General features: G+C 43.8%; 1 protein-coding gene across 1 annotated transcript in view; it reads right to left on the bottom strand.

The window, feature by feature from the left end:
• The window catches only part of LOC131292713 (lachesin-like), a 50,090-nt gene extending 32,935 nt beyond the window's left edge, over positions 1-17,155 (bottom strand). Inside the window, exons 1-2 of the mRNA XM_058320849.1 lie at positions 17,050-17,155; positions 3,340-3,446 (exon numbers count right to left, since the gene is read on the bottom strand). Coding sequence (XP_058176832.1) covers positions 3,340-3,446; positions 17,050-17,155 — 213 coding nt within the window. The remainder of the gene's footprint in view (positions 1-3,339; positions 3,447-17,049) is intronic.
• Between the last annotated feature and the right edge of the window lie 7,659 nt (positions 17,156-24,814).

Genomic DNA, 24,814 nt, shown 5'->3' with positions numbered 1-24,814 from the left:
CGCTATTCGAGCTGTGATATTTTTTAGATTTTACAAAAGCTAGACCAAGGATCAAATGCATAATTATCCAATGTTTAACTTTTATTTATTCATTCTTGTTGTCTAAAGTGGATAACAATTTGACACGGCGATATTCTCTTCATGAGCATATGTTTTCACACTTCACGAATCATCATGCGCGAAGACGCTAGTCCTTGACATTGGTTTTTAAAACTGTTCCAGCACATCGATTTCGGATTGACAGTTCCTTTCATGTAGAGGCCATTCAAGTTCGAGTAATGACAAGCGTTGTACCACCAGGCACCCCCATACTCTACGGCACAGCTCCCCGGGTAGGCATCGTTATCTTGATCTTTGGTACTGAATTGTCTTCCCTTATGGTACACTAACGAATCTCCCATCGTGCCATTGTAGGTGCCAAGTTTCCTTAGGCCGTATTTCTCACCTTCACCTCCAATTTCGAACTCGCTGTATTGTGCATAGCCAGCTTCACCAGCGGAAGTTTTCACCTCAACCAAAAGCTGGTGAGATCGAGCAGTGGTAAGCCTATGTAGACGCTCCAGTCCGATCCAGAACTCTTGATCGATGTCACCGAATCCCTGGCGATATTCAGTCCAGTTACGATCGAAGTCCAGCAATCCATTGAAACGATGCTGAATTACCAACCATCCTCCTCCGTACAGTAACTGCTCACAAACTCCCTCGTACGCTTCTGTGTTGATCTGTAGCAAGAATTTCCCGGACACTTTGCCAGGTTCCTCGCGACACGATCGGAGCTCTGATCCAGTAGCAAGAATTTGGGGATTGTTCGTTTCCACTTTGGTCTCGGTTATTTTCACAGGATTATTGTAAGTCGCTTGTTTGGAGAGAATGCTTTCCGAAATATTGTGCGGCAAGTTTTGTCCCAATTCGTCCAGCTTATGCTGCAGATATTCTAACTTGTTCATTAGCACTTCAAAGCCAAATCCGTAGTGTGTTTGAACGGAACAGTTATCACTCGCCTGGATACGTTCGATTTGCGACAAGAGTAAAAAAGCAGTGCACATCAGGGTCATCCAAAGGTACGAACACATTTTTCTGCGAAGTAACAATTATGACAGTAACACTATTTATCACGCAGGAGCATTGATATGCTTTGCAATCGATCTACATATTAACGTTCCTTTTATACCTCTGAGCTCGGCTTTGGAAGACATTGTTATTAAAGCAAATGTTGGTTGTCATCCAATTGACCAACCAATTAAGCAATCAGCTCAAAAACCCGTCCTCATAATTGACTTCAACATCTTAATTAAGGGGGAATCACAATGGTGAATCAAAAATAAAATGGATGCAGTTGATTCATTTAAACAAAGTTTTAATCAATTTCGCTTGTCGTATCAAAAACTGCTTGTAGGTTATGTCAGTATATTTTTTGCAATGCTAAAAAAAGTCGTTCTCAAATAAACACAAAGTCAAGGTTGGTTCCTTCATCCTTCTGAGTTCTTTTGTGTGTTTTAAATCTGTCCCAGGTCTACAAAATCACTTAGGATCGCCAAGGGGACCACACAATCAAGTTTATCGAGAAGATATTTGTACGGCTTTATCATCACCATTTATTTGTCGTTTTCTTATACTGGCCGTGAACCACAGATGTTGATCCAAACCGTTTAGGTAGTCCTCACGGGAAATCCATTTCGTATGGAGTTTATATTTTTATTGAACGCATGTTGTGATTAATCGTAAACATAATCCCAGAAGGTGTTTTGTGTTTTTTCTGTGGTTTTCCCACCATTCGGTTCTCCTGTTCATTTTCGTTGGAAATGTTTGCTATCAAACGATGGGTCTAACCCATGGGCATTTCTTCGATTGTGATGACGCAAGCCGGTATTCCCAGCCCATGCATATGCCGGCGGGTTCGTTAAAGCAATCAGAAGCGTTGGGAAAGCCGTTCTTTTCGGAAGGTCAAAGAGGAAAAATCGAGTTTAAAAACAACAACTTTCACCGTAGGCGAAAAGTGACGCCAAAGGATCAGGCGTCTTTCGTTCCGTCGAACCGTATAATATACTTTCACCTTGATTTTCATCGCCCCCTTTTCCCCGAGGAAAATTCTAAGGATTTGTGTATGGTTTGCGTGCTTGAGGCTTCCATTTCCACGATACTGATTCAGTCCCCAGTGTGGTCAAAATACGGATACGGGCATGATATCAGACAGTAGGGCGGGATCCAACCCATCTGAGGGTATAACGAACATGGAAAATGTACTTGCACGTGGAGGAATTTATTTTTTATTGCACCTTCTTCCGTTCCCCTTTTATCGTCTTTTGAATGGAGAAGAAAAACAAAATGCCAGCAGACCGGCTCCCGGTTGAAGGATGCGTACAAGGATAATGTGGAATTTTTATGTTTACCCGAGACATACAAGGATGTCTGAGGATGTGTAGGCATTTCTTCCGAGTACGTCGGAAAGTTGATCGTTTGGGTAAACATTCGCCATCGGCGGCATGTGAGCGGCTTGTGTGTGGTTATATACTCAGTTCTGGGTATTTTTTTATCACACAAGGATCAAATAGTAGGATTGCAAACGATAACATGTATGAGGCTAAGAAGGTTATGTTTTCTTTTTATTTTGCTTCATTTTGCTCTGTTCATTTCCTATACTAGAGATGTGTGCGCAAAAACAATTGAATGAAGCGTAGAAAAATTCGTCCTTCAAGCACCAAGGACGACGGAGAATGAATGTATCAGAGAATCACGTATCGTTTGGCCCATTTAAAAGGCCAGCAAAATATCGCTGGAGAACGATCAGACGACCACTCTCCTGCGTTTGTTTTCTTGTCCGGGGACGAAGAAACGGAATACGACAAACCCAAAGGAATGAAGAAATCGTAAGCCGGTAGAATGCAAATAAATGTGAATTTTTATTAACAAAATATTCATGACTGCGTGCATTCACGTGAACACAGCGCAGACGAAATGGGTAGCATGCGGGCGATTAGGGGTGATATCTTTTTATTAAAAGATACCAATTTTAATAAAAACAGATTTGCACACGTTTCGTGCTACTGATTGAAGCTTGATGGACGAGGCGTGGTTTTGATCTTTCTGCTTGGGAATGTTTTCGTTTGCTTCGTGGTTTCAAATGTATTCCCCATTGGATGCTTAGATGGCTTAACGACACGTACGAACTATAAATTTTGAGATTTTTTTTCAGGGGATAAACGAAACGGTATTGGTCGTTAGTGTAAATGTGTCCGTAGCGCTTGTCGAGGTGATCGTTCGTGTCGATGAGTATTGTTAAGTAATGCTGTAATGTTTTGTACCAAATTGTTTGTCGGTAATGGAATCATTAGTACTTACTTTATATGATCCTAGATTTTTTACGGAACAAGCCAATTTGACGTTCCGTCCGGCAGGCACTGTAACATTTTCTATAACATCCGTAAATTCTGGTTCTTCGACGACAACTGAAAATGGAGAGAAGTAAAAAAAACCCGTTAATTTTAAACTATAAACGCAGCTTAGTTTTAATGTCAAATGTTTCTGTCTATAAGGGCTAACCAATCCGAGCATGCTGCCTTTTTCGTTACTAAAAATGTTGCCTTCCCGGATGGAAACAGCCTAACCAACAGAATAGGAAACAATCTCTTCCGCGATTGATGTTGAGATAACGTTCAATAGAATAAGCTTATTCGTATTTAAAATGATATACGCTTGAACCACAGGGAAGCTATGTTGTTAAAAGCGAAGTTAAAAGTGACACTGAACTGATGTTCTGGTTTAAGAAGGTTTAAACTTTCGATGAATTGTTTAAGTAAGAAATCAGTAGGATAAGTATGTAATAAGTATAAGGAAAGGACATTTTTTCATACATACTGTTGGTAGTTAGTAATGAATTTAAGAAATCTAATAGCCTATACTACCAATCATATGTATCAACAGACCAAATTGACTTTACTATTATCGGTTAACGTTGTGATAACATTGTACTATCTCTAATGGCACTCGCTGATCTCGTTTACTCTTTTAATTAAGACGAAAAACCCAGTTTGATTTGTTCGATAAATATGCAGGGTGGGATATTTTTCATAACATGTGGTTTATTATTTCACTATACTGAGTTTAAAAACATAAGTGTGGAGAACAGTATTGGTGCATGTGTGTAGGTTGCAGAGATGAATACAAAGTTTAGCATTGAGCTTAATATGCTTTTCTTACAGATTCTGACCTTGCAAAGAACACTTTTGAAGATCTTTATCTATCCTTGAGAATGCTTCTTAGATTGCACGAATCATCATTCGTGTCGAAGATAGCCCTAAGCTGACGCGTTCCCCTATGGTATACCAGCGCATTGCTTCTCTACCTTTTCTACCTTTCATATAGATGCCATTTAAATTAGAGTGATGACCGTCAGCATACCACCAAGCTCCTCCATACGCAACTGCTCGATTATATCCGTGTGCCATGTTCTCTCGGTCAAAAGTGACGAATTTAAGACCTACGTGAGCTCGCAGTGCATCGGTTGCCGTACCGTTACAGGTTCCGAGAATCTTCAAAATGTACTGCTCAGCTTCACTCCCAATTTCGAATTCGCTGTACTGTGCATATTTATATTCTCCGGTGGAGTCTTGCACTTCGACTAACAGCTGATGGGGTCGAGAAGAGGTAAGCTGATGAAGGCGGTCCAGCCCGATCCAGAACTCTTGTTCGATGTTCCCGAAACCTCGGCGGTACTCGCTCCAGTTGCGATAAAAATCCACCGATCCATTGAAACGATTCTGAATCACAAGCCATCCTCCTCCGAACAGTGTCTGCTCACAAATTCCCTCGAACGATTCATTCTTGACCTGCAGTACATATTTTCCAGACACTTTGGTGGGTTCTTCGCTGCACGATCGAAATAGTTGTTTGTGAAGATTCGTCTTAATACCAACCGGGACTTTCGTTTCCTTCTCCTTGACAGAATCTTTTTCGAAAAAGTTACAAATCAATTGATGAGCGATTAGGCTTTCAGAAATATTTTGTAGACTGCTGAGGTTGTGAGCCATTTCGTCAACCTTTTGCTGTAGAAAGTCTAACCTGGCAATCAACACTTCAAATCCAAAACCGCTGAATGATTGGCCGGTGCAATTAAGATTAGCTTGAGTAGAACAAATCGGCAATAACAAGAAATATAACAAAACAACTGAAGTACTATGGTGCCACATGATGGTTGTGAACACGAACAAACTGTAGTCTGCAGACGAATGGCCTATGCTCTTCTGGTCTGAGTGATTTTTATAGGTCCCAGTACAGTAAACCTGTTTTTTTTCCTTACAAAAAAGAAACACGCCAATAAATGGAGATCGATATTGATTTTTATTTACATGTTTGCGTTGTTTGGTATGCTTCATCTTATTGTCCAACTTTATTAAAAGATGTACGTTTCATTAAAATGATGATTGGACACTGATCACTTAACGATCGAGATAAAAGTGAATAGGTTTATTTGAGATTGTTTCTTCTTTGTATCGAATTTCTCGACGAATGATGATCGAAGCAAATTGTCCTTTCACAGAATAGTTTATTGATATATAACACTGTCACCAGTTTCAATTGCATCAATCAATTCTATTGTCACTGAGGTTGTGTCGCAGTTCGTGCATTTGATATTGCAGGAAGTCCAATTTGGACAAGAGCACTTCAAATCTAAACCCGCTTGCAGATTGACAGGTACAGTTGGAGTCACACCCCGGACCATTGGCACGGATGGAGTAAATTTGCGAAAAGCACAGCGAAACAAAGCACAACACCAGCACTGCACGATGAGAAGGCTTGGTTGGATCTAACCGAAATTATAAAGATGCTTGGAACTACGGAACAACTTCGAGTCGTTTGGAAGACGATAGAGTGTTTTGAACCGCTTATATTTGGTTGAGAAGCTAGATATTAATTAACGGAGCTGCACAAATATTGTGGTGGAATGTACCAACAGTTCATAGGGTCATCCTGATCTAGAACCGTTATTTCCAATGATGTAATGTCCTCCCTTGCATTAAGTACTCATGTGTGTGGTATGTAGATGCAATCAAACCGCCAAGTTTTTTAAATTTTTAAATTGCATGAACAGGTTTTTAGCAAAACTGTGCACTTTTACTTTCCCGTCCATTTAGTGTAACCGCATAAAACCAGAAACGCTTATCAAGATTGACAATACTCGTGTTTGACTTGCTCAATTGGAATTGATAATGTACATTTTTATTAATGCGCCGATCGGAGCCCAAACGCCTCGACCGGCGTGCATTATCTTGCCAGCAGAGACCATATTTCTCGGCCGTAGTTCGTGGCAAGACGCATTGTCGCTCGGCAAACAATTCATTCCACTTTATCGCGCTATCCACCTCTGACCCGCTCTGTTTGCTCTTTTTTAATAATTCCGCCGATCGGCAATCGACGAGTCTGGCGAGATCGGTTCAGTTTGTTGACTGAGCACCACCGCGGTGACTGCACTACGAGACGCTGCTCCGATCCGGTTCGTGTTCGGTTGAACGGTTGCCAAAGTGTGCCGTCGCAAACACTCCCAGCAGCACGCAGTCGTGCAGTTTCCGGCGTTTTGTCTTTGGTTGCCGTCGAAATTGCCACGAAAGCGGCGAGGCCCTGTCGGAACCGTATTGCCGAAGATAAATGGCAACAGTGGTTATCAATTTCAGCAACTCGGGGAGGCGGGTGTACGGTGTGTGTGTATGTCGCTGGCGCCAACTGGAGTTTTGTTACACCCAAAAACCATCAAGAAAGAAGCAATCCCGAGGAAGAAAACAAACCCCCTACAAACGTTAAAGATCCTGTCTCCGATGCTGGCGAAACCGCTGGCCTCTGGGAGGTAACTAAAGAAGATCCGGGTCGTTTTGTTTTTTGTTTTCTTCGGTAAAACTTACCACCCCCGCCTACGGAAAGTGAGAAGTTTAAAAGTGCTGATGCCGACGGTACGATAGCGAGAAAAACACTGTCTTTAGTGAACGCAGACACTTTCGAACGAAACAAGAATTGGAAAGTATAACCCATTCTCTTCGTCGCTGCTAAACACGATCAAAAGTCGCCCATCGTAACTATTCACCATCGATGTCGGCGATCGAAAGATACGCTCCGGTACCGAAAGGATGGTCAGGGAGTCTCGCATCGCGCCAGTAAAATATATGTACAAATAAATATTCAGCGAGTGATAAACAAGTGCGAAGGTCGAAGATGTCGCGTTTGTCACGCGGAAGTGAACTGGTTGTATCCGGGGTTCGTTCTTCATTTGGCACTACCGACCGGAAATGAAAATCGATGAAGCCGCTGTAGTATAGGGCATGGCAGAAAAAGGGAAATGTCACACAAAAAAAACCATGCCCCCGTGTGTTTGTTTTCGTTTAGTATGCTACTCACGATCTTACGGTTTTGCTACACCTTTTCCATCGGGGTTTCGACAGGAAAGTGTTTTTGGTTTCGAAAGCCTGAAGGTTCCAAGAATTTTTGGTTGATATCCGAAGATATTTACACTCTCGAATTCTTGCTTCTAAACCTATTCAACTTTCACTTCATGGTTTCATATTGAAGTTGCATTAGTAACTCTAATTATGTCCAAAATCTATTGCCAAAATAGGTGCTGAAATTCAAAACTTATTTCTTCGTTTAATAACTGTGAAAGACGGAATCGCTACACAGTTACTTACGCAAAAGGATGGTTTCAGACAGCCACAAACGGCGTCACCGATTTTGGACGACGTCAGAAATTAAATCGACATAAATTGGCCAAGTTTCTGCCGCATGAATTCTAGTGCTCGCCATCTGGAAACATTCAGAAGGGCTCGTTTTAGCCGTAGGAGGATGTTTTTACTCCCGTTTCCAAGAACTTTCAGATAAAACGCAAGACAGTGTGGCGAGAGCGAATCGTTCTAGGAGATGAGGAGAACAGCCTTATGGCAGCACGATTGAGGCTGAAACATCTTTTGCGTGTGTTTTTGGGCCATTTTGTTGGGCATGTAGTTTTTTCTTTTATTTATGTCGTCCCTATCGTGGTTGAAATGGCTCGTTTCGGAATTGCACGTCTAGTTTCACGAGACACGACAGGAGGAAGCATTTGTGGTGTCGAACTTCTCCCAATCGTTCGATGTCAGCAGCTCGGTTGGGTCGGGTTTGTTGTGCTGCAAGCGGTTCGTTCGGCGCTAGAGGTTAATGTCAGAAGGACATCTTTCACCGGTGCTCTGATGAAAGGGTGCGATTCGATCGAACGAGTACGAAACACCAGATCTGGGTGATCCGGTGGAGTGGGTTCTCATTCTGTTGATGGAAGAGAATTTCCAAAGACGTCAGTCTTGAAACATCTTGCACGGAGCACGATCCGGAAGCAAGCGGGACGCAAGACTCGCCGAACTCAAGGTGGTCTGCGCCAGCGGAATGTTGTACGTGATCCCTTTTGGGTCGTGTTTTGGAGTTGTGTGCCTGCCTCGGCGCACAGGAAGCGACGAACGAAATTAAATTAACGGTGTTTTATCGCTTTTGCCAATTGATTGTTGTTGATAAACTTGACTTTTGGCTGATTTTAAATGAAATTTCTCCGTCAGCAGTCACTCGCTGCGTGGGAAGGTGGAAAACCAAAGGGAAGGAGGCGGAGTGGGATGGGGTATTGCTTTTTTTTCTTCTTCGTTCTTCGCCAAACTCGTCCAGTAAAGTTTTCTCTTCGTTCGATCGACAACTTTCGACAACAAACTCGCACGAAAAGTCGACCGCGAATGAATACCAATGAATGTGCCAATCCAAATACGAGCGATTACGTGCCCTCTTCATTACCCGGGGGAAGAAGGGGCTGAGGGGTGACTTTAGAAAACTTCCGCATATCATCTGCCATACATGTGTATGATGTAACGACACGTAACGAGAAACTCGGGGGACAGTTCGAAACGAAATGCCATTACATGTCATGAAAAACATGTTGATTTCCGACGATGGGAGTTTGTTTGAGACTTTAAGTGCACTTGTACGGAACTGGTTGGAATCAGTTGGAATGTATTCCAAATTACATGTAGTGTTGTTTGCTCAATAGTTTCAACGACAGTCAATTAAGGAATAGGCTACAAGAACGCTCCGAATACGAGAGCATTTCATCAATAAGCGTGTCCTAGAATGTTTGTTAACTTTACCAAATATATAAAAGGTAAAGATTTTCATTTATAAATAAAAGAGATGAAGAAAATTATCGATAAACCAGTGAAAAGATAGGCCCTTCTTGTGCAGATCGAACAATTGCTTTATTATGGTTTATGATAGCGGTAGAACATTTTCTTTGAAGACGAAAACCCCGAGTGGAAAACACATTGTGGGCCAAGTAGAAAATAAATCCCGTAATACGGACGCCCCCCGGCGAAGGAGGTGTTCGATAATTATAACCGGAAGTCCCATTTCTATTCATCACCGGAACCGACGTTGACGTACTAATTAACCAATTAAATCTTAATTACATAAAACGATAATCACGTCAACGTCGGCGTCACGCGAAGCGCGAAGAAAAATGGCCCGCGACGAAAGGTGAGGGTGAAAGTTGTCCCGGTTCCGGTTTCACCTCCCGCCTATCCCGTCGGTGACCCTTTTCGGGAACGGTCCTTTGTGACGGTTCGGGATTGGAGAGAGCAACCCACCTCGCCTTGCCGTCGACGACAACGATGACGGAGAATTGTGCTTCGGAAATCAGGAAATCCGACCCGCTTCCGTCGGGCGTTCTTCGCGTTCATCCATACCGCCCCCTCGATGGTGGCGTTTTCTTGTGGCGCAAAATGATAGACTTGCGCCTCCAACCGCGGCTCCCGCTCCGAAGCTTCGAAGTAATGTTTGTTATGGCTTAGCGAATTGGCACGCGCCGAAGGGAAGTTTCACGGCGTAACGGATGAAGCCTGGCTGAGGAAAACAATCTGTTTGGGAGGCGGCTGGAGCAAAAACAATCTAATTGAATGTGCATAAAAAGCAAGACCTAATGCTTTTCCCAACCACAGCCAACCGCAGCCTGTCGAAGGCGGTAGGAGCGGGATGGGGCGGCACGGACATTGCGAGAGAAAGCGAGCAAACGAATGAAAAGCCCTTTTTTGCGGCGGGATTAACGAGCGTTTTCGACGAGCTTTCTTGGTGGCACGATGGTGAAAATGGCGGTGGGTAGCGGTTGGTTACATTAAGATAAATGGTTTCCTGTTTCCACACTAAACGATAAACAGGAAGATTAGGTGTGGCTCATTTGGTGGCTTTTCGGAAGGTCCTTGTACTGTTCGGGAGTTCGAGGGCGGTTGCTTCTTGGAGGTTGAAGAATGGGCGCGGTTTGAAGAGTGTTTTCTGTTTTTTCCCCTATAGCGAGACCAATTTTGTTGGGTTATTAGTCTTGGGGGCGGTTGTGGGATGGCTTTTGGCTTGTGGTGGCGTCAAGCGTTGATAAGCGTGGGAAATTCCGGGTAGCTGGATGCCTGTTGATTACAACCGATCTTCTTTGATGTCGTGAAAGGAAAAGGAGCGCGAAATGTAATTGATATCGCAGAGATGAAGCATGAACACGGTATAATTTACATTCGTAACACACCGTGTAATATTTGGTTTAAGTATTTCTACATTGTTGTTCGCTTTTGATTTATTACTCAACGTTCTGAAAAAAACTACTGATATATTTGAAATATTTAAAACTACTCTGTTCATTAAAATCTAGCGTTGTGAAATCCCTTAACGAACATAAAATTTGCAATTTGACACCGAATCTTTGAAGAACTTCTTATTATTCTTCTTTTATTCTGCTTAAATGCAATTTTATTAACTCTTTTAAAAATTCTTATTTTTTAAATTTAGTTTTAATTAGTTTTTAAACTCTTAATTATTAACTTAAATATGTTGTACATTTTTCTGTTTATTTTTACACTTTAAATTATGTTTCATTTAGCTAAAAACCAAAAGCACTATTTTGCTATCAAGCTTCTGTTCAACATAATACAATTGAACCCTGACTTCTTCACACCGCCTTTCTATTGATTTTATGCTCGATATCACTCGATGCGAAGAGACACAATGAGGACAATTAAATCATACCACCACCGGTGAAGATGTTTATGCAAAGTTCATTCATTACTCTAAATTACTGGCCGACACACAAAAGCAATACCCTCGATGAAAGGGCTGCTCCCGGCTCGGGACACAACAAATCCATCGTCGGCTATCAATTTATTGCAGCTCTATCATCGTCATCATCTCTCCTGGCCACCGAGGGTCGATGCTGCCATCGTCGGCTAAGCGGGCAGACGGTCGCTAGACCGCCACCTCACGCCCCAAGGGGGGTGGATGTCTGCGGAAAAACGTTTTCTACACGCACTACATGCGGCGTGGAGGTAGAACGGTTGACCGATCGTTGCTCCTTTGTTGACGCTAGATTCAAATTTCTTGCTCGGTTTTTGGGGTTGACGGTATGCTGGCTGAGTGTGGGCCATCTGAAATCAATTACCATGTCCTGCCCGTAACCGAGTCCGTTCCAACCGTCGGCAGTGCCTCCCCAACCTCGTTGTTGATGGCTGCGAAACACTCTGCTGACATTGACACTCGCCTCACCGGTGTCATTTTGGGGCCGGGCTTGGTCATTCAACTGCTCGCACGATGCGACAAAGTTCATATTCGTTCATTTAGTTCCTATGACCGTTCCTACCCATCAGCCCGCGTTCCACTCCTCACGTATTTACGGCTTCCCATCGTTTGTTATTTTAACTTTTGATTCGGATGGACCGTAAAAAAAAGGCCCTGCTGGAAAAAGCAAACCGACAAAAGCCTCCCATCGTCGCTCGCGGGGTCGTCGGGCAAACGGAAAACAATTTACGGACACCAAATTAAAAGCCACTCCTGTGCACGGTTTTAATCATTTAATACCCATGGCTGTTAAATTTAATATTTTATTAAACAACCATTGTGCGAGGCGCTCGCCATTTGCATTGTAACCGGACGCGCAACCCGTCCGGCGGGATGTGCGGGTGAATTGGGGAATTTTCCACCAATTGCTTTTTTCCACGATGCACGATGCGGCCGGGAGTTGGAACCGTTTCGTATGAGAAGGTTACCGTAGCTGCTGACGGGGAGATAAATGGGCCTTTTTATCCCGCCCGGTCTGGAGTTGGCGCGTCGTGAAAAACAAGCGATAATTGCTCGCCGCGGCTGCACGTGAAACCTGTACCTTTTTTACGGGCCTTTGCTGGTTGGAGTAACAAATCTCTTCAGTATGTTAACATTATCCTATAATTTGACCAAAGGGTTTTCGTCGTGCCTCGCGTGGGCAGCTCGATTTATTGCTTGTTGCGTTTATTGACGTGGAAAGAGAATGACTGTAAACGTATTCCGTTGGAGAGTTGGAAGATTTTAAATAATTGTTTTGCTTTCAAATATGAATGCAGAGGGATTATTTTCGATGATTTTCTTCGTCATATTTCAATTAATACATGGATGTCAATTTTGACAAGATTGTTTTATAATTCTGCTTAAAGTAATTCGATCGGAATATTGTTTTCATTAAATTGCAACGAATTTTCCTATTGCAAACAATGTTTGGGTCATTTATGGACGTGCACTTGGCCTGTGGCCATGGTAGGCTGTATTGTCTTTAATTGTCTTTGTTTATATTTCACGTAATGTTCATGTTATATGTAATATGAGTTTGCTTTTAAGGTTTTTGTGCCTTTTTAAAAATTGTGTTACTTTCTTTTGACTTTGTTTGTTCCTGTAGCGTATCAACATTTTCTCGATTTTCGATGTAATAATATATATTTTTTATTATCATTACTGTGACTAGCTCTGGTTCTTGTTCTCGTGGTATGATGTTTAATTTAGCGGGGCATAAACGAATTCCGCAGTTCTCACGAGTTTTCCACCGATGTGGATATCATAATATCAAACCGAAAGCTGATGTAATATCGACCGCTCGCAAATCGGGGGTAATTGTCGTGCCATTAAAGTGTTCTTTTCTGCCAGCGTCAAAGCCAAACAACGCATCTTTTCCGTTCTATATCCCAGTTTTCGGACGGGGGGAGCATCATTTTCCCGTTCGGTACATAATTAATTGCAGACAATACGGTCTAACATTTACCAGCCTCTCGACTCACTAGTGCCTCGGCTTACGGCTCCCGTCGAGCCGGGAATGCTATACGTTCCATGGATATGGCTGTGAGGACGAATTTTCCCGACGATAGCACATCCCCGATGGCGGCGGCACCGCACACACACAAACACACACACAACAATGGGCGGGACGATATAACACCCGAGATAAGCATAATTGGATCATCTGTTTTCCATCCGAACTTTCCACTACGTTGCGACGTGGCGTACGTTCGCTCAGGTTCCGGGCTTTATGTGAACTTACGGGACTTCGGTTTTAATATGCTTTATTCATAACTTTGATTATCTATTATCACATCCCATAAATCTCTAATGAGTTTTCGCAATTCACGAAAACGGCGGTGAATGAGTTGAATTAAATTCACACTTTGGGGGTTCGCCCTGGAGTGAAGAAGCCACCTCCGGTCCCTGTCTTTACCTTGTCTTAAGCTCAGGTGGAGAAGTTGGTGGGGCTGCGCAAGTGGAAGCGTTCTAGCGTCGGTTTCGGGCTGTTTTATGTCAATGGGTAGGAACCGGAGTTCTACAATAGGATTCCGGTGCTGATGCTGTGCTGAATGCTTCCCCCATTCCGGTATCATGCTGTACGTGGTTTGTTCAAATAATCATTGTTTGCTGGGGGAGCCTAATTGCTGAACGCCGGTGAAGGGCTTGTGCTTGATTGTGAAACAAAACCGTAACATAATAATTTTACGACTAATTTTGCGCCACGGAAACGGGTTGTTTTATGATAGCTTCAACGGTATATGCTTTGTGAAGGTCGATCAAATAAGCGTTAAAAGGGTAAATACGATGTGAATATGAGAAAGAAAAAAACATGAAAAAAGTTGATAAGGGACCAGTGTTTTAAAGTAATATGTGAAACGATGAGCAATTGAAAAAAGTTTTTATGAAACCACCATTTTATTGTGAATATAGTATTTAATCATCAAAGTATGTTTTTAATTTGAATTATGTTCATATGTATTTACTTCACCAAAATTTCATTTTTCCATTCCATTACATTTGCATAGTTGTTGCAAATCCTTCGCTTTCGCTTCATTGTGTGAAGGGAACAAAATGCAAACAAATTGCATCCCCCGAAAATCTAATTTCACAAACCTGCTGGGCGGAAGTGATCAGCACAGTACAGTTGAAGGAATTTCCCCTGCAATAACGTTTTAGCATACCGAGGCACCGAGGGTGAACAAAAAGAGTTTTGAAGCGATTAAGTTGCCTTCTCTACCCACATTTGCCCGTTCGATTACGACGTGTTCCACAAGAATGTGGTTGATTGAATCATCGTCTCATCGGCGGCGGTCGGTTTCCGTTCCGCTCGCAACGCCAACGACCGTTTCGTCCGGTGTCAACAGCTACTCAGTGTAAGTGCTCTGAGAATCTCGTCTCCTGAAAAGCACCAACAGCATAAGCGGCGGTAGTTTCGTGGCGAGTGTAGCATATCATTCGGTGCAGCTTGGGTTGTGGAAGGGTACGAAATGGGTGTTGAATGAACAAAAGTTAAGAGCTTTACTGTCCCGAAAGGACACCCTAGAGGCACACCCTCGACGAGCAAGACGAGGAAACGGTACACCGTGTATCGGGATGCGAATCGGTGTTTCACCACAGACGCGCTCCAGTCCCGAATCCGACGGCGAAGCGGCGTCCATATGCCGGGCTGCGTTTTGCATCGGTTGCAACCTCCCCAAAAAAGCCACATGTTGTTGGTGTGTCGTATTTATGTAAAACATGACCGCACAGCATCGTGATAATGCCACGCTGCAACCCCAGGGCGGGTGTACGTGTTCTTTTGGACGTAGGCGAGGCTATGCACCACGAAGGAGACACGTCCACAGCGATTGACTTTGCAACGGTGTTTGTGCGGTGGTGTGCGGGTGGTGTGTCTGTTGCCGAAAACATTGGTGTCGATTTTGTTTGTACACCGTGCGACAACCGACCATCGAACGCCATTTGCGGTGGGGGACAACGGACACCACATCCAGAGGGTGGGGGAGACGAATTAAGCATCCTGAGGATGTCTGCCGACTTTTGCATCACGGTCGATGGCAGCTCTTCCATTGGCTCAAAAAAAAAAAGGAAAGGAAAACATGCAACACACGTGAAGCCGTGTCCCTTACGCTCCGCACTAGATTAGAGGCCAACCCCCCGGCGGATATGGTCTGGGGCGCCGGGTGCGTATGATGACTTTTCCATCGACATACCGTGGTCGAGTTTTTCCCGAAGTCGTTTCGCTCGTCAGCTGATGGGACGGGGAAAATGCGTATGATTGACGAAGCGTGATGGGATTGTGTTCACTTGCTCGAAGCGAATCGAAAGGACCCATCAAGAGGTGGACGCTCATCGTTCGAGCGATGTTGTACCTTGCTGTCAGGTCGGTACCGTACCGTCCGCATAGCATCGCTGCTATATTGACCGTCACATCTGATTATTATCTATTGTGACAAGTGGCCAAGGGGTTACGGGCCGGTTCGAGAAACGGGGTCGGCCACATTCGGTGCGCTATGTTGGGTGAGTTTGTGGTTCCGACGTACTGGTGATGCCGGTGGTTATATTACGTAAGGAAACATCTGTGGCAAGGACACTGTCGATGTACTGAAACGATCGATGTCCGAGCGGTCCGGTCTACGCCTTCAAGGACGTTTTAAAGCCGACGTGTTGTGACGGTAGCTCGACGTACTCTTAAAATGTGTTTATTTTCTATTGCTTTAATGGAAAAGTTTACAATAAAATGACGTCGGCATATGTTATGCTTTGCAAATGTGCGGAAATCAAAGTTCTTGAAAATAACTTATTAAATATCACATCATTTGTCTTCTATAAGAATAAATCAGTTATAGAATCAGCTTTGTAACTGTAACATAAAATATCAAATTCAGAGTTTCCTCGGTTTTTAATAATATAGTTTCCATTTTACCCTCACGGTAATGTGATGGTAGAGGTAATCTATACTATACCGTTGATTTTGTTACAAGCAAAGAGTTAGACTAACTGATTTGAAACTGAAATCGTTTATAAAGGGAAAAACTAAAATATTTAACTGCAAAAATGTAAATCGTTCATTTATGAATTAAACATTGCATATAAAAAAAATTGCATATCAACATTTTATCAGGCTTTATGTTGAAACGATAACAATATTTACGTTCTACAAAATCAATCATTAAATCTTGAAACATCCGCTAATTCATCAATAAAATCACGCATGAAATGGTGTTTTATTATCTGCATTGCGGATGACGGAATTATGCAACAGAATAATTATCTTGAGTAATATTCTATAAAAAATATTCTGAATATATTTGCCGATACTCTATTTAAGACCGATTCATTCAACACTGCTTCACGAGAATCGATTTCATGGAGATGCAAAATTAACACCACGCGCGAGGGACTGACTTTGCAATGTCTTCACCAGGCTGCGAAATCCGCATGTTTGTCTTTGGGTTTCGCTTGAACAGTGATTTAAATGAGCATCGCACCCGAATAGTCTTCCCCGAACATAATTATGTAGCAATTATTATTCCGACCGATAATTCCACTCACCTCACAAAATCGGAGCACAAATTAATGTAGATTACATTCGAAACGCTACACGGAGCGGCGCACGGAACCGACAGGGAGAGCATCTTCAGGCGAACGACTAGCGTGCCATCGGAAAACCTTCCTCCCAGGGCCAATGTTTGTATGAATACAAAATTAGAATTCCCGCCGGAAGCTTTTTTCCTACCCCGGTGTGCAGGTGAAAATGATGCCGTTCGTGAAAAACCACCCGGCAAAGCGACAAAACGGATCCCGCCAGAATAATTACATTTTCGTCGCTTTTACCGCCCGACCGATGGCTGGCGATACGATTTGCCCCGAGGCGACGGGCCCGGCTTGCAGGGGTTGCGGGGTGGGGTAAAACTTGTCGAAAATTACGAAAATGTGGCCGACACTTACCGTTCGTTGCAGGTGCTGTTCCTGTTTTGCTGGTTGTGTTAGAAGAGACCCCCGACGCCGCTAGAAGCATGAAGAAGAGGGCCTCGAGTGTTTGTAGGCCGCTCATCAGCTGTTCAGTGGCAGTGCCCTTCTCATAGCACGAGGTTATCGATCGCAGACCGGGCCGACTCGGCCGGCAGTGTCGCCAAACGTGTGTCACTAATTTGCTGCCACGCGTTTTATCCCGCGGCACTGGACTTCCGTTTTTCACGGCGTCACAATTTTCCACAGCACACTCGTGTAGGGACGGACACTTTTATTACTTTCAAATTCTTTCACCTTTTGACCTGGATTTCGGGGTTGGCCTACGTCGAATGCTACACCCGAAAACGAGAAATAAATGAATGCCAACGCACGGCGTCACGGTGGAAAATCGTTACTAAACCCCAACGGTCGCTGTCGGTTTCACTTTTCACGTGGAAAATTGTGTTGATTTTGGTACATTTAATATTCATTAGTGTTTCATTTCGTACTCAATTTGCGTAACACGCTTCGGAATAGGATTCTTGGAAGCGTGGGTTTCTCGAGGAATTAAAGGTTCCGGTTTTAAGATGGTAATTATGAGTATTTTGATTTGGTTTGCTTTACGCGCTCGGTAGCATGAAATTTCGACGGTTTTTTTCACTAGTTAAGTAATTTGTTTCAAGATAGCTTTAGCACAACAACTTGCCATTTTAACGGCTCTTGAGTCCTGTACTCTTTTTAAACAACCATAACTTAGGCTGAAGATGTCTCCATTTTAATTTGGATGCTTTTGCTAGTTAAGTAATTTGATTCAAGATAGCTTTAGCACAACAACTTGTTATTTAACGGCTCTTGGGTCCTGTACTCTTTTTAAAAAAACTATAACTTAAGCTGAAGATGTCTCCACTTTAATTTGCATGCTATTAAATGAAAGTTTATCTTATTTCGTTCTAATTTTTCCGAAAAACACAGCATTTTTCCTATTTCATCAATTATATAACACGTGCAAAACATTGCAAATGAAAATAAACACCTACAAACGTTGTAATATTAAACCGCCCATCCCAATGTGCTGACATTTCCTATCATAAACCCTTCTTTCTAACCACAAACGTTATATCGCACCGCCCAGCGTTAACCGGAAGCCACAATGAAATGCATCACTCTGATGTAATTTATTTCAATTTCGTTTCACACACCGGCCGCCATGTCCTTGCGATTCGCATTGATTTTTCACCGCCGCAGCTCGGCTCTTTTGCGACCCGGCTTGTCAACAGGCTTCGAAAACCGCGCGAAAATTGGGTTCGGTTTGGGCATTAGGTTCACTGTTTCGAGCGCTCACTCATTTCCGGTGGCGCATTTCCGTTCACGCAGTGCCACTTCGTCGCGCCGCGCACATTCCTCCGATTAATTAGTCCGAACTTCCGTCCGTTTCACGCCCGAACACGGTTGGCAAATGCCAACGTCCGGCCGTTTTGTCGCTTGATGTGTTGGCGTTGTGGTTTTCCCGTTGTGTGCTAGCCTCGTCGCACCGTCGTTGGTTTAACTTTTTCGGCCTCCCCTGGGTTCGAAGCCGATGGTTTTATGGGCGGAAAATACCGGGTTTTCCACCCGCCAAAGCCTGCTTAGTTTTGTTCAAATCGTTTTAAACCCGAAGCTCTTGCATGATGACAGCTATCGTTTCGCACGCACACTGACACACGCACAAAACAATATCACATACAGGAAGTGACGTCAAATCGCCCACCCTTCCCGCCCGCTAAAAACCATTTGTAAGTGAACGCTGAAAACCGCAAAATGCCAACGGTTGGGCCAATTCGACCAAACGGTTTCTCCCTCCCTATTTTTCGGCCTCTCGACCAGGAAACCGCGCGTGGCACGAAAATGTTGCACATTTGTTAAATATTTACAAAAACTTAATTAATTACCAACATCATCATCGTATCACAACCAACCCCCGAAAAACAACACTACCACCATCGATTGTGGGAAGCCGGAGGGTTTGCTTCGATGCGTGAGTTGTTTGAGTTCACCGGAAGTGAGGGCTGTTGAAACGGGGGTGGTTTCACACGCACAAACACAAGAACACACTGCTGATGAGTGGGTGATGGAAATTGTTCGGTCGGTGGTGTAACGCGATACGGCTCGACATCACTTGGGATCGAGCCAGATAGTCGGTCGAATTGAGGTGTGAACGATGAACGATGGGTTCATTAAGGTAATGAGAAGAATGTTTTAAATTTCCCTAATGACTCTCTAACGCAACCGGAAGTGCGTAAAACGGAAACGATGGAACAACACACTTGTTATTATTTTTCCCTGCTGCCAATGATGACTGGGGCGTGATTAACTTAGAACCATCACCGCGTTTGATGGACCATCTGTTTGCGTGTTCGATTTGTGTTGGACCGCGGAGAGATAAGCGACGAACCCCAGCACCCCGGTGACGTAGCAAGTTTTCGGACCGCCGGCACTCCTACACACGGTACCTGATTTCCGGACAGCGCCCGATTTTCCGAACCGCCGCTGAGTGGATCCTGCTGAATACTGAACGCGCTACACCAAGTCACCAGCCGATAAGACCAACATCCGCTCCACGCAGAGGATGCACATGGCTGCAGTGAGCGGTCTCCGTGGGGGTGCGGGGTGCCGGAATGGCAGGGAAAGGAGCGACCAGTCGCGTGGGCACGTGCGGCCGCATTTTCACTGCCACACCGGGTACAATCGGTGTCGTCGTCGTGTCGACTTTCTCCTTTCTCCGGCCGGAAAGGGGAAAATTTCGTGGAAATTTCGTCCCACCGGAAGGGATAAACTTGCGCCGGTGGGGGTAGCTGGCACGAGTTTTCCCGAAGCTTGCCCATTTCCCCTCCGGGGGGTTCGGTTCACTTCGGGGCGGTTCGTGCCCGCTGACGGTCGGTTGCTGATGCCGTCCGCGATGATGGCGAATGATAACGGGCGGCTCGTGCCGATGATTTGGCCGACGATGATAAGGCGACGATTGCGATGATTCCGGGATGATGCCATTTGAGGGCCACGAACCCGGAGTTCGTGGTTCGCAAGGCAGGACGCGTTGTTTACAAGCCTATTGGCGTTCGACATGAGAGGACACGCCGAGCGGATGGAATTACTGGGGTTAATTAATCCGGTTGGGGCTCGACATACTTCAGGCGTGTAACAAGTATGTGATTTCGTTTGTTGAGCACACTTGCTGGAAGAGCGAAATGTGTTCAAATTAAAAGATTGTCCATTTTGACATAGTCTTTTGAAGAAAGGTGAACGAAAAGTTTAATTTTAAATGTGTTTTCAGATTTTTTTTCCAACTTTAGAGTAACAAATTCCGGGGTCCGCGACAGCCGAGCGGTAGCGCCGGTTAGAAAATCGGCCCATGAGCGCCGGGGCTCACCACCTCGACGGCGTGGGTTCGAATCCCAACCGAGACCGGACCCTCCCCTGTACGAGAGGACTGACTATCCACGTACAACAGGGAAACAAGTCTCGTAAGCCCTTAACGGGCAGGCATGACCAAGAGGTCGTTACGCCAAGAAGAAGAAGAAGAAGAAGTAACAAATGTTTATTTGCTCGAAGTAACTATTTGTAATTCTGAAACATGATTCTCCTTTATATACGTAATAAGTATGTCAAAAATTAAAATTTATTTTTAAATTGAAACACACTCATAGGCTTTCAATTGTCAAAAGTTTTACTGTAATTTTAGTGAAGCTCTTATTCATTGCCCTCGAATAACTTATTGTGAATCTGAAAAAATCAACTCACATTCGTATGAGTAATAAATCTTTATCCAAATATTGATTCTCATTTTCATCTGTTGAATTTTCAAATGAAATTAAACAATCAAACAAGTTAATTAACAATCCATTCCAACCGTTTCCAAAGACAAATGGCAAACGAAACGCTGGCAATTGAAACACATAAGTGGAAAATGGCTCCCTATAAGATTCATCACTTCGTCGGTTGGGTGATTCGGGCAACGTAAAAATGACATAGATTATGTGGAACATTTTCACTTTCCCCACTCAATTCCTGGCCACTCTACGCCCCACTCTTCCCGTCTTCTCAAAGCGCTCTGTTTATACACAATTTGTCAAAATCATAACAGAATTTATTATCTCCGAACGCACGCCCACGGACGCATTCGGAAATCGCATTCCCCAGCACACCCCCCTGCGCCGTTTGGCGTCTCATGCCCCGGGAAAGAATAAAAACATTCTCCGGCAGATTGTGTGAGCATAAGAACGCAATGCCGAAAAGAACAACTATAAATCAAATTCAGCTAGCAGCATCGCGGCGGTGGCTTTCCGTTTCCACTTATGCCAGTTAAGTTAGTATCACGGTATCTTTGCATTTTGCGAACGCTGCCCGGTACGGTTTGTAATGGGGCGCGACGGGATCGTCAGCGGGGGGCAACGAGGCGCGTGGTCCGGGAAATAAAATAAATGTTACGGGAAAACACAACCTTTCCCCTCTCCGTTGCTCTTTGGAACATACAAATACGTGGTAGAAGCCTTTTCCCATCTGTCGGGATGGAGGAAACGAGCGTTTGTTTCTCTTTCGTTTTGTGTTTTGTGTTGTGTTTCATAGCGGCCATTCGATCTTATACACGTGTTTCTCAAAAGTGGATCGAACTGCTTCGTTTGCTTACGGATCCCGTGTGTATGTGTATGTGTATCGTGCGTGTCCTGTACCTGTACCAAATGGTCACCCGAATCATGTTTCTTCCGAGACAAACAGCACCAAGACCGGTGCCTTTGCCGGTTTTACTCCTTAGACAAATGTTATTGTTCGCCCGGATGCGTTCGTCCATGCGTCCTATCGCTTTTCAGCGTCTCCAAAAGGCAAGCAAAAAAAGAAAACCTTAATGTCAACCACCCGGGTTTGACCTAACGGGGCCGCATGTTTTTGCATCCCCCCCCAGAACCGGGGTCATTTTATGGAAGGCCCGTCTTGTGGAAGCTCATCATAAAAAAAAACGTTGGAAAAAGTGGTTGGAAGTGTGTTGAAAATCAGGAAAGAAAAACCCGGTAAGATAATAAAAAAAGGGAGACGCACTCTCCTGCAAACACACATTTTGTTTCCTTTTTACCACCAGCTCTAGCCGGTCGGTTTGGGATATTCGATCCGGAAAAACGACCGACGAGAATAAAAGGTTAGATTTAAGATTCATCCAAAAGATTAGATTACTAATGCGATTCAAATCAGGCGGCAGAACGAACTTGGAGGCTCTAAGCGTACTGCTTCCGGTTTGCTTCGCAAAACACACACGCACACAACCGGCCGTTTGACATGGCATGGCGTCAGTCGGAAGTTTTTATTAGTTTATTTGTTTCCTATTAGCGACTCACTGCAACAAAAAAGAAGTTCGCCGATTAAAAGAAGCTGGTTAAATAATTGAATTTCAAAACTATCCTATCCCGTGGCCCTTTTTTCAGCCACTGCGGTTGCCACGGACCGTTTTTCATCTTCGCATTACGATACCGACAACCACATGGCGACGGCTTTTGCAACGTATCGGATGTCGACGTAGGTATTAAAATGTTTCCACTATCTGATGTTCGATCAACGGTTAAATGTCAACGGCGGACCGGCGTTTCGTTCAGTAAAAACGTGGGCTAATGGTTGTTTTATCTGTTTCCACCCTCCATCACCGATCGATACGATGGTACGCCGATGGCCTGTGCCTCGCAGTTTTGGTGGAAAACTATTCAAAAACAGCAATTATTTGGAGAACCTGGCGCTCCGCTCCCTTGTGCTCGGGAAAATGCTTTTATCGAATTGTGTGTGTAGCGGGTTTTGATTACATTTCATCAGTGAATTCTGTCGCCAGCGGCGGCTGCGATCGCATTCGGTGTCGTTTACACTGGCGAGGCGAGAGTTTAAGCTGCGCACAGCCATGCAACATTTGGTTGAGATACTTTTACTATGCTTGAATATCATCCAGGATAAACCAAATAATAAATCACAGATGAAATTCTTTTAACATTTGTTATAATTTAATACAATATATATAGTTATTTAACTGTAATTGTATAATTTCTACATGATTTTCTTCGTCCCGCACAGCTTAACTGTCCACAGTTCTCCCTACCCACGTGTGCCTGCCATCTGCGCATCATCCCCCCTTACCCACTGTGTTGCCGAGTCGAATGAGTAAAGTTTTGTTTCATTTCGTCATTAAATGGCATGTGATAAATAAGTTTGTGTCATTACGGTTGGTCTAGTTTTTGCAAAAAGTTTCTCATGCAGACCCCCCCCCCCCCTCCGGGGGTCATTCTCGGCCCGGCAAATGGTCAGACATCGTGCGGGAAAATGTTTGCCGCGGAGAAATGGTTAAAGATCCCGCAGGATAACCGGGCGCGTCTTATAAGCCGGTTGATAAATGTGCCATTGTATGAGTAACGCTATCGATAACGGGTGGATATTTTATGAATAATATTTCATTTTGAGTTAAATAAATATACGTTTCGATCTTTTGTGATTTGTCTAAAATGCATAATAAGAAAGTATTACTTTTATATGTTTCGCTGTGTTTTAGAAATAATAGTCCATTGTTTAATACTATGTGTTATTTCTGTTAGTTTTTTTTTCGCTCCAACTTTGATTACTATCAGAACAACCTAAACGCTACTGAAATGGCACAAATTTAGCATTTGTTCCCAACTTGGCAGAAAGCGCTTGAAAAGAACACTTTATCTTTCATTCATGGATGAATTTTTATTCCTTTCCACGAGTACCTGTATTCAGACGCTGACGAGTAGATATTTCGCTTCCTATTTCATGTTTTCGATCGACAAAAAAAAGGAAGAATTCGCCTAAATAAACGACTCACACCGAAACCGGAGGCAGTCAAGGTGGGCCAAATGTGACAAAAACAGCGACTGAGTAAAAGTTTTCCCCTTAAGCCGCTGCTCAAGCAAGCTCTGATTAGAAGCACAAGTACAAGCGGCACAAACGATAAGCACAATGCGAAGCGTACTGACTTCGAGAACGGAATAAGGAATAGGACGAAATGTTGCACACCAAACAGCGCCACTGTTTGCGCAAGAAATCCGGAGGTTCTACCGGAAGCCGGTAAATGTTGTGAAGGGCGTACGAAACAACGATAAACAAACGGACCCGAAGCATGTCAAATGCAAACCGTCGGCGGTGAAGCGTTTTCGGCAGCCGGAATTGACAATTTTGCATCCGGTCGGGGTGGATTCAACTGTGCGAGAGCGGAGACAAAAAAAACGGAATAAAATAAAATCTTCCTAATGTACGAATAACTTTCTAAACTTGTGAACTACATGAAAGCCAACAGAAAATGTTGTGAATTCTTGTTGACTTTTGAAATTTATCGTGTAAACTAGAAAAAAATGGATGATTGACAAACTTTTAATCTTGTGTTTTCTTGTTTCAATTGTTGTTAGTTAGGTCATTTGAAAAGAAATTGAACGTTCTCCTTAAAAATTGAACGTTTCTTCCATACAATATGGTTTTAAATGCTTTTCTAGAGCATCTGCACTCGAAAGTAATTGCAGTTTCTGACCAAATTCAAGATCCTTCTCGAAGGTAATTTGAGGTAGCAAGAGCCACTACTTTTTGTGCAGTAAATTGATGGCGTGCCTCCGCATCTGCCATTTCGATTGCTTTTCCTGCCCGAAGCCCACCATCGGGGCCAAATATGTATACAGCTGATTACGAGAAATCAGACCAAAACCCGTATGCCTCCGGCCGTCGCGTTCGCCGGCCTTCCGGCGGGTTTCGG

The sequence above is a fragment of the Anopheles ziemanni genome, chromosome 2 (genome assembly GCF_943734765.1).
Source record: "Anopheles ziemanni chromosome 2, idAnoZiCoDA_A2_x.2, whole genome shotgun sequence".
In the NCBI taxonomy this organism is placed as follows: Eukaryota; Metazoa; Arthropoda; class Insecta; order Diptera; family Culicidae; genus Anopheles; species Anopheles ziemanni.
The sequence above is the reverse complement of the archived record's forward strand: the minus strand, read 5'-3'. Positions and strand labels throughout refer to the sequence as shown.